General features: G+C 39.6%; 1 protein-coding gene across 1 annotated transcript; it reads right to left on the bottom strand.

Annotated features, from left to right (window-relative positions):
* Window positions 1-13,029, bottom strand: LOC129844674 (myosin heavy chain, fast skeletal muscle-like). Its single transcript, XM_055912723.1, has 39 exons — window positions 12,826-13,029; window positions 12,496-12,639; window positions 12,250-12,406; window positions 12,131-12,158; window positions 11,838-11,958; window positions 11,635-11,727; window positions 11,483-11,546; window positions 11,297-11,395; window positions 11,068-11,171; window positions 10,624-10,762; window positions 10,289-10,407; window positions 10,030-10,179; window positions 9,684-9,854; window positions 9,286-9,598; window positions 8,976-9,046; window positions 8,578-8,665; window positions 8,339-8,456; window positions 8,081-8,204; window positions 7,826-7,962; window positions 7,480-7,735; window positions 7,127-7,369; window positions 6,857-7,033; window positions 6,607-6,752; window positions 6,426-6,516; window positions 5,924-6,313; window positions 5,694-5,820; window positions 5,489-5,607; window positions 5,186-5,382; window positions 4,920-5,103; window positions 4,679-4,844; window positions 4,444-4,568; window positions 4,030-4,338; window positions 3,737-3,940; window positions 3,519-3,644; window positions 3,143-3,313; window positions 2,944-3,048; window positions 2,755-2,850; window positions 1,806-1,940; window positions 1-21 (listed from the first exon to the last, which is right to left on the bottom strand). The coding sequence occupies exons 1-39, from the start codon at window positions 13,027-13,029 to the stop codon at window positions 1-3; spliced, it is 5,832 nt and encodes a 1,943-aa protein (XP_055768698.1).
* Between the last annotated feature and the right edge of the window lie 2,995 nt (window positions 13,030-16,024).

Below are 16,024 nucleotides of genomic sequence, written 5' to 3'. Positions count from 1 at the left end.
TCACTCTTCAGCCACATTCCCCTGGAAAAGAATGTGAAAAGAATAAAAAAACGTCATGCTTATACTTTACCATAATGGGATTTTTATAGTTTATATATTAACCATTTGCCACATTGCAAAGTATTACAGTATACAGTTGAAGTCGGAAGTTTACATACACTTAGGTTGGAGTCATTAAAACTCGTTTATCAACCACTCCACAAATTTCTTGTTAACAAACTATAGTTTTGGCAAGTCCGTTAGTACATCTACTTTGTGCATGACACAAGTAATTTTTCCAACAATTGTTCACAGACAGATTATTTCACTTATAATTCACTGTATCACAATTTCAGTGGGTCAGAAGTTTACATACACTAAGTTGACTGTGCCTTTAAACAGCTTGGAAAATTCCAGAAAATGATTAATGGCTAATTTACATAATTTGAGTCAATTGGAGGTGTACCTGTGGATGTATTTCAAGGCCTACCTTCCAAGAAAAAAATGTAGACCTCCACAAGTCTGGTTCATCCTTGGGAGTAATTTCCAAACACCTGAAGGTACCACGTTCATCTGTACAAACAATAGTACGCAAGTATAAACACCATGGGACCATGCAGGCGTCATACCCCTCAGGAAGAAAACACGTTTTGTCTCCTAGAGATGAACGTACTTTGGTGCGAAAAGTGCATCTCAATCCCAGAACAACAGCATATGACCTTGTGAAGATGCTGGAGGAAACAGGTACAAAAGTATCTATATCCACAGTAAAACAAGTCCTACATCGACATAACCTGAAAGGCCCACTCAGCAAGGAAGAAGCCACTGCTCCAAAACCGCCATAAAAAAGACAGACTACGGTTTGCAACTGCACATGGAGACAAAGATCATACTTTTTGGAGAAATGTCCTCTGGTCTGATGAAACAGAAAAATAACTGTTGGCCATAATGAGCATCATTATGTTTGGAGGAAAAAGGGGGAGTCCTGCAAGCCGAAGAACACCATCCCAACCGTGAAGCACGTTGTGGGGGTGCTTTGCTGCAGGAGGGGCTGGTGCACTTCATAAAATAGATGGCATCATGAGGGAGGAAAATTATGTGGATATATTGAAGCAACATCTCAAGACATCAGTCAGGAAGTTAAAGCTTGGTCGCAAATGGGTCTTCCAAATGGACAATGACCTCAAGCATACTTTCAAAGTTGTGGCAAAATGGCTTAAGGACAACAAAGTCAAGGTATCGGTGTGGCCATCACAAAGCCCTGACCTCAATCCCATAGAACATTTCTGGGCAGAACTAAAAAAGTGTGTGTGAGCAAGGAGGCTTAGAAACCTGACTCCGTTACACCAGTTCTGTCAGAAGGAATGTGCCAAAATTCACCCAACTTATTGTGGGAAGCATGTGGAAGGCTACCCGAGAAGGTTTGACCCAAGTTAAACAATTTAAAGGCAATCATACCAAATACTAATTGAGTGAATGTAAACGTCTGACCCACTGGGAATGTGATGAAAAAAAATAAAAGCTGTAATAAATCATTCTCTCTGCTATTATTCTGACATTTCAAATTCTTAAACTAAAGTGGTGATCCTAACCGACCTAAGACTAGGATTTTTTACGAGGATTAAATGTCAGGAATTGTGAAAAACTGAGTTTAAATGTAATTGGCTAAGGTGTATGTAATCTTTAGACTTCAACTGTATATCTTCTCCTTGAAGTTTACTACGGGACTGGCACAATGTAATAAAGATTTAGCAACAAATGCTTGTTTTGTGTGATTAGATTTTTTCGTATTTTTTTTTTATAAATGTTGTTAAATGTAATCGTACCTTGCTACCAATTTCACGGCTCCTGGCTCTCAACTTGTTGACCTGGGACTCAGAGATGTCGGCACGCTCCTGAGCTTCCTCCAGCTCATGCTGCAGCTTCCTGTACCTGGACAGGTGAATGTTGGACTGCTCCTCCTGTAGGATTGCAAATATACATTTCAACAATGATGCTGTTTGGCAAAACATGCAAAGTTCAAACTTCTTATGAATTGTTTACCTTATCATCATCCAAATCTTATAAATAAAGAAGTAATGATCATACCAAAAGTACAACAGAAACCAACTACACGGTAAAAGGTCTCAGTAAACTTGATTCTTTGACTTTATTCAGGTTTCATATCATTTGGGTTGTATTACATATCCCATTTTATATTGTGCTCCTTATTTACTGCAAGCTGTACCTTAGAAACGATTTTATATGTACTTTTATATGTACAAAATATATTTCCATCTTCTCCAATAACCATCATTATTTACTAGGCCTATTTATAATATAATAATATATGCCTTTGAGCAGATGCTTTAATCCAAAGCAATTAACAGTCAATCTATAAATGAAGTTTGTTATTAGGTAACAGACCATGGCGCTTGCAACACAAAAGGTCGTGGGTGAATCTTCTGGGGCCACATTTTACGTATAGGTGGCCCCAGCAGCTTCAAACCCACGACCCTTCGCGTTGCGAGCGACATGGTCTACCTACTGAGCCACACAGGATCACTACTTTACTTTATCTACAGTCTGCTTTACTTAGTAACAACTTCCTCTGTTACATTATTATAATGTAATAACAAACTTGATTTATTAAGGATTCCTTGAAACAAGTACGTATAAATACCTAACATATAGTTAGTTATTCATTTGTTTAAATATTTTTAAATAATTAGCACAATTCGTTATTTTATTATGTCACCATTACTTTAAAAATCTGTCATTGGGTATCATACTCACAGCATCCTCAGCCGCTCTCTTGTAGGCCTTCATTTTTAACTGAAGCCTGTCCACCAGATCCTGCAGCCTGCTCACATTTTTATTGTCCTCTTCGGTCTGCACAGTTTACAAGAGATTGACATTTCCTGTCAAATGGTCCACTGCAGTATACAATATCTTGTTTTTTAGTATCAAGATTCATGGTTGTACCTGGTAGGTGAGCTCCTTGACTCTCCTCTCATATTTACGAACACCTTTAATAGCTTCAGCTCCACGTTTCTGTTCAGCATCAACTTCACTCTCCAGTTCACGGACCTTACATATAGGAGTTCCATTTTTTATCAGTTAAGGTTTCATATATAATGTAGCTTGCTCTACATCCGTATATGCAATAATGTGTAGTACATACCCGTGCCTCCAGTTTCTGGAGTTGTTTCTTTCCGCCCTTCATGGCCAGGTTCTCAGCCTCATCCAGACGGTGCTGCAGGTCCTTCACTGTGACCTCCAGGTTCTTCTTCATCCTCTCCAGGTGAGAGCTGGTGTCCTGCTCCTTCTTCAACTCCTCTGCCATCATGGCAGCCTGGAGTAATATGTTGTGTACATTGATTATATGAACACTTCTGCAATACTTGTAAAGGGTAAAGTATGTCAAACTTGATCATTGTGTATGTTAATGAAATGTCCAAACTATTTTTGCTTTCATTCTAAGATATTGTCATTATTACTCAAGAAAATTCTACTGGATCTGAACAAAATAGATACAGAAGGCAGAAGATGAAACTCACATCAGTGATGGCCTTCTTAGCCTTTTCCTCTGCATTTCTTGCCTCCTGGACAGTGTCTTCCATTTCACCTTGGACCTGAATAAGGTCAACCTCCAGCTTCTTCTTAGTGTTGATGAGGCTGGTATTCTGAATGAATGGGGGGCATTTAATCACATGCCAAAACTTGATTGTACCTCTCCCGATTTGTAACTGAGAGAAAGTTAATATTTTATATGTACCTGAGAGTGCAGCAGTCCAACACGCTCACTGGCATCAACCAGCTCCTGCTCGGCCACTTTGCGGCCTCTCTCTGTCTGCTCAAGGGCAGCCCTCAGTTCTTCAATCTCAGCCATCATCAGGTTATTCCTGCGCTCCACCATGGCTACTTGTTCCTTCATGTCATCTGCGACGCGTATGGCGTCATCAAGTTGCAGTTGGGCATCCTGAGGTTTAGAGGAAAATGTATTCTAACATCATCTAAAGAGAAAGAACAATTCATTTGGGACTCCATACAAAAATAAAGTATATATACCTTGAACGCTCCCTGGACGTTCCTCAGCTGTTTCTGGCTTTCAGCAGCCTGGCGGTTGGCATGGCTCAGCTGAATCTCCATCTCATTGAGGTCTCCCTCCATCTTCTTCTTGACTCTCATGGCATCGTTCCTGCTCCTGATCTCAGAGTCCAGAGTGCTCTGCATGGAGTCCATCATCCTCTGGCTGTTCCTCTTGATCTGCTCTGTCTCCTCATCCTTCTCTGCCAGCTTCCTGTCAACTTCACCTTTGATCTGGTTGAGCTCCAGCTGTATACGAAGAATCTTGGATTCCTCATGTTCCAGTGTGCCCTAAATAATAGAATTGAACAATGACCAAAGTAATGTAGGGATTTAGGTATGACATGTATATCATCATGATCACTTTGTTGACATAAAAACTCTTGTGGGGCATACCTCTGCTTCCTCTAGTGCAGCCTGGATTTCTGCCTTCTCATTCTCCACTGTCTTCTTTGCCTTATCCAGCTCATGGATGCTCTTTCCAGACTCACCGACCAGTTCAGTCAGGTCAGAGATCTCATCTATTGAAATGAAAAGGGGAGAGAAATGATCAACATTGTAGATTTGTATCCACACAGCATAAACGGTGCACTGACATTTTTTGTTGTCGTTTTTTTTTATTTCCCCATACGTTGCAGGTTCTTGTTCTCTCTCTTCAGTGTCTCCAGGTGGTCCAAACATTCTTCATAGGAGTTCTTCATCTTGAACAGCTCGGTGCTGAGAGAGCGGGCCTCTTTCAGAGACCCCTCTAGCTCTGCCTGGCCCTCCTCATACTTCTGCTTCCACTCGGTCAGAACCTGGGAAAACAGTTAAGTAAATTAATACACAAATGCATAGATTTTACTGTATTCACATCTTTGTCAAAACATTACCTTGTCAAAGTTCCTCTGCTTCTTGTCAAGCAGGGCAGCTGAAGCATTAGCTCTCTCCACATCAATCATGAGATCCTCCACTTCACCCAGGAGTCTCTGCTTGGTCTTCTCCAGAGAAGCACACTTGGAGTTTGTTGCTTCAACAGCCTCCTGTGCATCTTGCAGACGCTGGGTAAGCTTTTTCCTGTCAAAAGAGAAAAACTCAGATTTTAGCTATTGTAGGTACTTTGGTGAGTATGAAGAGTGGTAGAATGTTTTTCAATTACTTGGCATCCTCAAGCTCCTCAGTGCGCTGAATGGCATCAGTTTCATATCTGGATCTCCACTGAGCCACCTCACTGTTGGCCTTGGACAATGCTCGCTGCAGTTCAGCCTTGGCCTCCTGCTCCTCCTCATACTGCTCCCGAAGCAGATCACAGTCATGGCGGGATGACTGCAGACCATGGGCTAGGGCATTTTTGGCCTAAATGTCAACAGTATGGGGGAAAAAAGTCAAATTAAGCACTTAAGCCAAATATAACATTAATATGAATCACAAAGATGCAGTATAGTAGAAGATGGCATTGAACCTTCACTTCCTCTTCAATCTGCCTTTTGAGATCCTCAATCTGCTGTGTGAAAGTCTGCTTGGCCCTGGTCAACTGGGAAACAAGAGATTCTCTCTCCTCCATCTGACGACCAAGTTCACCTGATTGAGACGGAGAAAGTTGGAAGTTAGCTTTTTTGGTATTATGGAAAACAAACAGAAATACAAACTTTTCATTTTAAACTCACCGTTCTCAGTCAGAAGCCTTGCTCTCTGAACATTTATGTCATTAAGTTGGCGGACATGCTCATCATTCTTTGTCTTCAATTCACTCAGTTGATCCTCAAGGCTTCGGCACATTTTCTCTAGATTACCCTATTAACAATGTTCAACAGGTTATCGAGCAATTTTTCATGCTTTTTGATAAGTTTATTTATATATTTTTTAAATACATTCTGGCAACCACATCATCTCCCACCTTTGCCTTGGCGATAGCTTCCATGTTGCTGGAGAGGTCATCAATCTCCATTTTGTATTCACTCTTCTCCTTCTCCAGCTTTTGCTTGACACGCTGGAGGTTGTCTATTTGTTCTCCCAGTTCTGCCACAGTGTCGGCCTGCTTCCTACGGAGAGCAGCAGCGGTGGCCTCATGCTGCAGGGTGGACTCTTCAAGATCACGACGCAGCTTCTGGAACTCAGCCTCACGCTTCTTGCTCATCTCAATCTGGACAGATGTTGCACCTCCAGCTTCTTCAAGCCTCTCACTGATCTCCTCAAGTTCCCTGGAGAGATCAGACCTCTGCTTCTCAACCTTTGCCCGAGCAGCACGTTCAGCCTCAATCTCCTCTTCCAGCTCTTCAATACGAGCCTGAAATATATAATGGATTTAAATGTTTATTTGCTTAAAACATGCAATTTGGAAGATGGTGAATCTGTCTCATGAATCTTATTCAGTGGGGTATATTGAACCAACAGTTCACCTGGAGTTCTTTGATTTTCTTCTGAAGCTGAGCACCCAATGCCTGTTCATCTTCAATTTTGCTGAGAAGTTGGCTTGTCTCAAAGTCTTTCCTGTTTGAAATAAAACGTATATATTAAAAGATATATCCGGCAATCAGTTCTGAGAGAATGGTTCAACAACTGTTTCGATTTTAAAACTACTTCTTGATCTTCTCATCAGACTGCTGCTTGTCATTCTCCAGGTCCATCAAGGACTCCAGGGCCAGTTTCAGATCTCCTTCAAGCTTCCTCTTGGCTCTCTCAAGGTCCATGCGGACCTTCTTTTCTTGCTCAAGGGAACCCTCCAACTAGACCACACAAGAACAGTTTCACAATATTTGGTTAACTGTTAATTTATTGTATTTCCTTTGATGGTAATATTAAGCTGTTTTAAGGTTGTCGCATCGCTCACATCATCCACTTGCTGTTCAAGCTTGGTCTTGGCTTTGGTCAGATTGTTGACTTTGTCTTCCTCTGCCTGGAGATCATCAAGGACTTGCTGGTGCACCTCTTGGAGGGCTTTCTTCTCCTTCGTCAACTTGATAAGGCTCTCATCTTGAGAAGACATCTCCTCTGTCAGGTTTTTAACCTAAATTGAATTATTCAATATCAAATCATCAATGCTCTGTCTTTTACATTTAAAATGAATACAAAACGTAATGGCTTATAATAAATGGTAAACCTTATTTTCAGTGGCATGTTTCTCCTTCTCTACTTTGGCCAAGGTGAGCTCCAAGTCATCAATGTCTTTCTTCAGCTCAGAGCACTCGTCCTCCAGTTTCCTTTTCTTGGCAGTCAGTTCAGCATTGAGCTCCTCCTCATCCTCCAGCCTCTCAAATGTCTCTTTGAGTTTGGCTTCCATCTGGATCTTACTCTTGATGAGTCCCTCACATCTTTCCTCAGCATCACAGAGAGTATTCTCTTCCTGCAACAAATACAACAGAAATGAAGCAACACTGGAAATCAAATGCCAGTAAAATGACATGAACAAGATTAATATTAATCTTGTATTAAACAAGCAATTTATTAACTTACCGCTGCTCTCTGTAGCTGCAGATCATTATTTTCCTGCAACAGAGAAACTATTTTCTCCTCAAGCCCTTTTATCTTGGCCAACGCCTTGGCCAGATCCTCCTTCATTTTCTCAAAGTTTTCCTTCATTGCAGCCATCTCTTTTTCAGTTTCTGCTGATTTTAAAAGAGGCTTGATCTTGAAGTACAGCTTCATCCATGGCCAGTGTTTCACATTCATAAATGAGCGGATGTTGTATTGGATGGAGTAAACTGCTTCTCTGTAAATAATAATCATAAAATAAATAGTTTTGGGGGGATTCTCTTCACTGGCTCAATATAAAATGTACTCTTTAAAATAGTGTAGCTACCGTCTCGCCATCATCTTGACAAACTCTTTCCTCATGACGTAACCTCTGCAGAGAGCCTGAGTCATTGTCACCAGAGTAGCCAGTTTCTCATCTCGCATCTCCTCCAGAGTACCCAACAGACCAGCTTTGAAGAACACCTATAGGAATATGTATCTTGATTATATTTATAGAAAATATAGAACTATTCTTTTTTTTGATTGAGCTCAACGTTTTGTTTTTTTGTGGGAAAAGTGATGCTGCTGTCTCATGCTCTACCTTGGTGTGCCCAAACTTGTACTGACTCTTGTCCACATCTATTGATCCCAGGAGCTTCTCTGAAGCCTTCTTGTTGTCAATAAATTGTCCATCAGGGATGACACTTGCATTCAATACTTTGTATCTGAAATTATGATTAAGGGAGATATATATTTAAAAAAATACAACACCAAATAAATGTGTATTTGATGTGATCATGCCTATGAAAGAAGTACTTGAACATCTTGTTGGCATTTTCCCTTACTGAACATGAATTACCTCTGCTTGAAGTCACCATATTGGATTCTGCTGGGGAAGCCCTTTCTGCAGATTCTGATGCCTTCCAGTACACCATTACACCTCAGCTGGTGGATGACCAGGAAGTTCTCCATCAGACCTAACGACAAGGAAATAGCATGTTCTACGACTTTCCTCAAGCTAACCAGTACAGTAAAGGAGTCTTATTTTCTCAGATTCTTTATAAACAATGATTCAAATAATTGACAATGAGCCCAGACCTGGTGTCTTTGATTCATTGGGAATCAAACAGCGCACAAAGTGAGGATGGGTACTCCTCAAGTTGGTCATCAGCTTGCCCAAATTCTCCTGTGGGATTGGAAAAAGTGTGAGTTGTGAGATTCTATAATAAACAAAGTTGTGTTTGACACTTTTAAATTTCAAGCCACACACTGTAAGATGTCCAGTCATTTCAATTGATGAAATATACCTATGGATTTGAAAGAATATCAACTATGAACAACTTAAAGAGATGTTATACAGTACACCTGTTTTACCTTATCATAACCAAAAAATGAAATACAAATGATAATTACCTATTAACCCCCACAATTTACATTTGACAAAGTATTGCACCGTAGTGCATCAACATAATAAGGGATAATATACATGTATATACCCTGAACAGAGCAGACACAGTCTGGAAGGAACCACCCTTCTTCTTCTTGCCTCCTCCTCCTCTTGCTGCATCTGTTTACAAATGTGTAAGGCCAGTTATATTCTTATTCCAATTAGATTTTTACATGATTTCACTATAATCCTAAATAAATCCAGTGTACTGAGATTTCCAGTAATACCAATGCCATCAGTTTAACTCAAATGACCACTTCAACCGCAATGCTTTTATAATCATGAACTATATAACAAGGGAAGGGGTAGATATAGTCTCATCTTGTAGTATGAGAAATTCTAGATACTATGGGATGTACCGTCTGCTTGTGAAGCTGCTGCTCCTACATACAGCATAGCCAACAGTTTGACTGAGGACTTCTGGTAGAGTTGCACAACGGAGTCGTTCAGGGGGTCCTTGTTCTTGTCCAGCCAGCCTGTGACATTGTAGTCCACAGTACCGGCATAGTGCACCAGGGCAAAGTGGGCCTCAGCCTTGCCTTTCCCAGGTTTAGGCTTCTCAAACGCTTTGGTTTTACCGATATGCTGGTCATACAGTTTGCTCTTGAAGGTAGTGTCTGAAGCCTTGGGGAACATGCACTCTTCTTCAAGGATGGAGAAGATGCCCATTGGCTGTGGGTGACAAGATGTGAAATATTAAACTGATAAGCAGACATGCCTTTTATTGTATTGTCTGCTTTCTTAAGATTTCACCTACCTTCTCAATAAGCTCAATGCAGGCAGCCAAGTCCATACCAAAGTCAATGAACTCCCATTCAATTCCCTCTTTCTTGTACTCTTCTTGTTCCAGTACAAACATGTGGTGGTTGAAAAACTGTTGCAGTTTCTCATTGGTGAAGTTGATGCAAAGTTGCTCCAAGCTGTTGTACTAATGTTTAAATACAGAAACGTTGAAAGTCAAGAGTTACCCAACATGACTGCTAGTTCATATTTTGATCAGTAGATATTGTACAGGCATAATGTCTACTCTTGGTTAAATTGTTTTCAAGCAGCAGGATAAGCTGAACAGCAACGTGCTGAATTTACGGTATACAAATACTCACATCAAAGATCTCAAATCCAGCGATGTCCAGCACACCAATGAAGAATTGTCTGGCCTGCTTTGTGTCTAACATCTCATTGATACGGACAACCATCCACAAGAACATTTTCTCATAGACTGATTTACAGAGGGCCATAGTTGAATTGTTCACCTACAGAACAAAATATATATATTTTTATCCTGCATAAAATTCACATTCATTTTACTTTTTGCAAATCTCCCTTGTGTACAATAATTGAAAATAGTCTAAAAGATTCTACCTGTGGTACAGTCTGCCCCTTGGTCACCATCTCATTCCCGACCTTCACTCTGGGGTAGCACAGAGCTTTGAGCAAGTCAGCGGAGTTCAGGCCCATGAGGTAGGAGATTTTATCAGCCACTGGTTAGGAGAGAAAATGTTATGCCCTCTAAAAAAATATATGTTTTGATACATTGCTTAAACCTGTAAATTAGGCTATATAAATTAGCCTGGAAGAACCTAGAAAATTAACCGTGACCTTTTCAAAGGCTTCCAACAGTTGAGTACAGTTGATATGGCAAGAGATAAGGTAGGTTAGTTGTCCATTGAATTTTATAATTTTATTCTGATATTTACCCTCAGTCCCATCAGGCTCAGCCTGCTCCTCACGCTGCTTCTGCTTGAACCTCATTGCCCCATGATGCATCACAGAACCAGTCAGCTTGTAGATGCCAATCTTCTCCTCAGCAGTGAAGCCTAAAATGTCAATGGCCGTCTATGGAGATTTTAAGAAATGTTTTATTCATGTTTTCAGTAACACAATGATACAGATTGTTAAAATGTTCTCTGGAAAAGTTTAATGGAATCTTGATGGAATGCAATGTAACTGACTGTCATACTTTATTAAAATATAAGCTACGATAACAGTTAACATGTGTTGTCGAAGGCATACAGTCATTATACAAGTTGCTTTTTAATTACTTTTTAGACGTGTTCATGTTTTTTAGAGAAACATTTCTACTATTCTGTTATATCATACAATTATATTTTTCCTACATTTGTATTTTTTTTTATACTTACATCGGTGGCGATGAACTCTTCTGTATCATCAATACTCTTGACAGCGATTTCACCCTGACTGATTATGGGATAGTCATAGGGGTTGGTGGTGATCAGAAGTGCCTCTGGAATACAATAATGAATTCAATAATTAGAAAAAACTATTCAGCACATTTACTATTACTAATGTATAATGTATTTACTGTTGACCTTATGCATTCCATGTCATATTTCTGTATTTGTCTCTCACCCAGCAATTGTGGCTGGTGTCCAGTCATGAGCTGATAGAAGATGTGGTAGCTTCTCTCAGCAGACAGCTGGAATGTCACTCTAGACTTCTCCAGCAGATCTGTAGCATACGTTTTTGTATGAGCACAAGTCTTTTACATTTGTCAATCACAACTGGATAAAGAGACGCTGATCATGAAGCACTTACATGTTTCAATATCAGCAGAGGCCAACTTTCCAGTTGTTCCAAAATGGATTCTGATGAACTTACCCTAAAAGGTTCATTAGATATACATCAGTATACAACCCTTCAAAACCAAGAAAGCTCACAAATACAAAAAGGCATTTTTTTATACTTACAAAGCGGGAGGAGTTGTCATTTCTCACGGTCTTTGCATTACCATAAGCCTCCAGTAGGGGGTTGGCTGCAATGATTTGATCCTCTAGCGACCCCTAGAGATGACATCACATTTAGTCATGTTTTGATGATGCCTACATACTGGATCTTTGATGCATACAACCCCTTTATACTAGATATGTTAGGCTACAGTAATGTTTCTCACCTTTATTTTCCCAGAAGTAGCAGCTGCTGTTTGTTCCTTCTTGCCTCCAGCCACTGCGATTGTCGCAAAGTACTGGATGACACGTTTGGTGTTCACAGTCTTTCCTGCACCAGATTCTCCACTGGGGTTAGACAGAGATTAGTTAAACTCCTATCATTCTTCTTTTCAATAATCTCACTTACTTTTTTTTTTACTAAACCGCAATATTACTTACTGAACATCCATCAGTGAGCAAGTTGATTGTGTTTTTTAACCATAATCTTACCCTCATTTACTCATTGATTTGGACTTACGTGATCAGAATTGACTGGTTCTCATGGTCTGAAAACGGAAAGGCACGTGTGAATAAGTTACAAACACATTGTGCAATTCTGTACATTAAGTCATTTTAGTAGCATGGGTATTTGTGTACCAGTGAGCATGAACTGATAGGCATTATCAGAGATGGAGAAGATGTGGGGTGGGGCCTCAATTCTCTTTTTGCCTCTGTAAGCATTCACAACTACAGAGTCGTACACTGGGAGCCACTTGTAGGGGTTCACAGTGACGCAGAACAGCCCAGAGTAGGTCTGTAATAGAAGAGAATAAGGTTTGTTAACATTTAAACTCTCCATTGATTCATGTCTTGAACGCTAGATTATCTTTCATTTAAACTCACGTAGATCATCCATGCTGCGTAACGCTCTTTGAGGTTATACAACACCGTTGCCTCATTGAGGTGGGTCATCATGGCCATGTCCTCAATTTTATCGTACTTTGGAGGGTTCATGGGGTGGATATCATCCTCCTTGACAGTGAGAACCTGTGACAGGAATAACATTTTGTAAATGACTGGTTACTCAAACAATTAGATGATGGTTTTAATGAACTCATATCACAGGTTTGAGCTTAGAAAACAGCATAGCCATCACCGCACTGTCAATAAAATATTTTTCACTGCCATATTTTCCATCCTACAGAACTCTCACTGTTGTAGACATCTACTTACTTTGTTACACAGTGTTTTGACAGTGGCTTTGCCACCCTCTTTACTCTGGAGAACCCCTTTGAGGTACATCTCTTTGGGCTCAACCACAAAGAAAGCTGTTTTGGCATCAAAGGGAGCAGCCTGGGCTGCAATCCTCTCTCTTTCTGGCTTTCGGAGGTAGATGGCCGCCGGGCCAAATGCCGCCATCTCTGCATCAGTGCTCATGATTACCCTCTGCCAAGAAAAGAACGAGTTATTTTATCTACAATGACAAATGCCAATGCTAATCTTTATCTTCCACAAACAAGAATCTGAATGATTTTTAGATGTTGGTGATAATGTCCCATGTTCTTACTTAAACTACATTTCTCTGAAAACCTTTACTATATGTAATGAACTCTTTATACAATTGTATCAACAAGATCTAGTTAAGCATCTTCCTTTGACTAATCTTGGTAAAGGCTATATTTTGTATTAAATTGTATTGTATTCCCCATACTAACATTGTACATGCCAGATACAGTTAACACAATGTACCTCTTTTCTTGCCCAAGTTCGTAGGATATTGCTGGGACCAAGTTGGTTAGATGTTGATACTTGAAAAGAGAGAGTTTTGTCAGTTTTCAATACAATTATTATATATGTATTTTAAAGCACTTGTCTTTCCCTTCTAGCACTGACTTTGCTGATAAATACTTTGTTGATGGAAAATGTACCTGATATGATTGTGATGTGTTGTTGTCTCACCTAGCTATCTTTAATGAAATCACTATCTGTAAGTCACTCTGCAAAAGAGTGTCTGCTAAATGACAAACATGTAAAATGTAAATACACACAATTGAAACTAGTACAAAATGAGTCATCTGTGATTGCAGGAGTTTTTTTCTATAAGTAAACCAGACAAGAATGTATCTCTAAAGGAGCAAATAAGCATCTCTCTGGCCACTAGTAAATCTTTGTGAGAGCTGTGGCACTTACTTACCTTTGCTGGGTGGCCTTCAGTCAGTCCAAGGGAGGTCATAGATGGCTTCTTTTATAGGGAGATTTGTGTTCACTGAGCAGAAGCAGCCCTCCCTTTTGGGATGTGTACTTTTTCCTTATTTGGTCATGTACGTCTGCCCCTTCTCACTTCAGCATCCTTACTTGTCGTGTCACTGTTTATATGGGAACTAACAGTGTTAACAGCGTTGTCTAGAACCTGTGCAACATAAGCTAATTATATTCCCAAATCATTTTGGTTACAATTGTAAGCCTGTTCTCTAATGATGCACGGAATGATGAATGGGATTTGCTAAGAGGGTGTTGTGGAGGACATCTGAAGGTCTTACACATGACAAAACTTGTCAAATTGGTGCAGACTGTCATTTGTCTGACCCTCGTCTTTAGTGACATGACAGTGTTGAATTGTAATCATGTTAAAATGTTTGCTAAACATCACAAAGGATAGGATAAGGATAGATACCAAAAGGTCTGTCATCTCAGCTGTGGTTGTTTTGTCTCTCACCGGCGTAAGAATGGTGCCAAAAGTTAAGTGCCGTAACAGCCGGAGGTTTGTTCACTTAAATTGAATAGTTGACGGTATTTGAAAAGATGGGATTGTGCATATCTGATAACAAAATAAGAAGCTTGAGTGTTTTTCCAGTTTATTGTGTGTAAAGTACCTTGAATCAAATATGCGTCTCCAATAAGTAGTAGTTTTCACTGGGTATAAACGGAATACCCGAAGGATCCTCACAAACTGACCTTTACGGAAGACATTGTTCCAAAGGTCTCCTGAGATCATCTGATGCCAATTATGCTCTCATACGATACGCTATTTCCAAATGGAGACAGTGTCTTAAGTATTCTTTAGTGGTCCCACGTGTGATAAAGTTGCAATACAAATGTGATACACAATATCTTTGGCTTCCCCTTAGGTTCTTATTAGGACTTAAAATAAATATAGCCTCTTGCTCATTCATGCAGACACTTGTGAGATTGTTGACAATTTAACTCTAGAGAACCCTAATGTAGGCTCACACTCTTCAATTATTTTTTACCTTTATTTCTTATTGATATTTTTTGGGGGTATTTTTTAATATTTTTTTTTAAACTGCATTGTTGGTTAGGGCTTGTAAGTAAGCATTTCACTGTAAGGTCTACACCTGTTGTATTCGGCGCACGTGACAAATACATTTTTATTTTATTTTATTTTATTTGACTCGCTCAGAATGCTCTGTAGCCACTTCAGGTTCAGAAGAATATACATATTTTTTATAGATATTGTCATTCAAACAATTCACTTTTGTAAAATGTGAATATACATAATCCCTGTCTCAATTGTTTCAAGGCTCAAAAATCCTTCTTTCACATGTCTCCTTCGCTTCATCTACACCGATTGAAGTGGATTTAACAGGTGACATCAATAAGGGATCATAGCTTTCACCTGGATTCACCTGGTCAGTCTATCTCATGGAAAGAGCAGGTGTTCCTAATATTTTGTACACTCAGTGTACGATTCATTTATTTACCTTGACACTTGGAAGGAGGCATTTATTTCAATGATTGTTTTTGATTGGTTTATTTATGTCCATAGCGGTGTGCAGATGAACCTGTATTTGTGATTATAGAACACATTTATATTGTATATTTTATTTGAATGTTATTTGCACTGTAAGTACATGAATCAAAGTGCATGCCTTTTGAAAATGTGGAGCAGAATTTTTAAAGGGCAGAGTTTACATAGTGCTAATACATAGCAATGATTATGATAAAAATGTAACGTCTTAATTATTTAATAATAAAACATATTCATTATTTATTAGCTTATTAATATAGGCCTAACATGATTCAAATACAAGATGTATTATTAACATGTTAAACATAATATAGTATTTGCATTTTCTACTACAAACACATACCTGACCAGAATAAGAAGGAAAAGTATTTGCTAACACTGTGTTAACAGTGTGTCCATTGTTATATTGACTATATGACAAAGCTATTCAAACATGCCAGAGGTCATATGGCAGCTAAAGCCAGCAGCTGATATTTCTTACATTATGAAATCTGTCAGCTCAAAGCAGCCTTAGCCCACAGCTGCAGTCGCCTGTGTGTGTGTGTGTGTGTGTGTGTGTGTGTGTGTGTGTGTGTGTGTGTGTGTGTGTGTGTGTGTGTGTGTGTGTGTGTGTGTGTGTGTGTGTGTGTGTGTGTGTGTGTGTGTGTGTGTACGTGTGGGGGA

This window comes from Salvelinus fontinalis, chromosome 3, assembly GCF_029448725.1.
Source record: "Salvelinus fontinalis isolate EN_2023a chromosome 3, ASM2944872v1, whole genome shotgun sequence".
NCBI classification, from domain to species: Eukaryota; Metazoa; Chordata; class Actinopteri; order Salmoniformes; family Salmonidae; genus Salvelinus; species Salvelinus fontinalis.
This window is presented reverse-complemented; position numbering and strand designations above follow the sequence as displayed.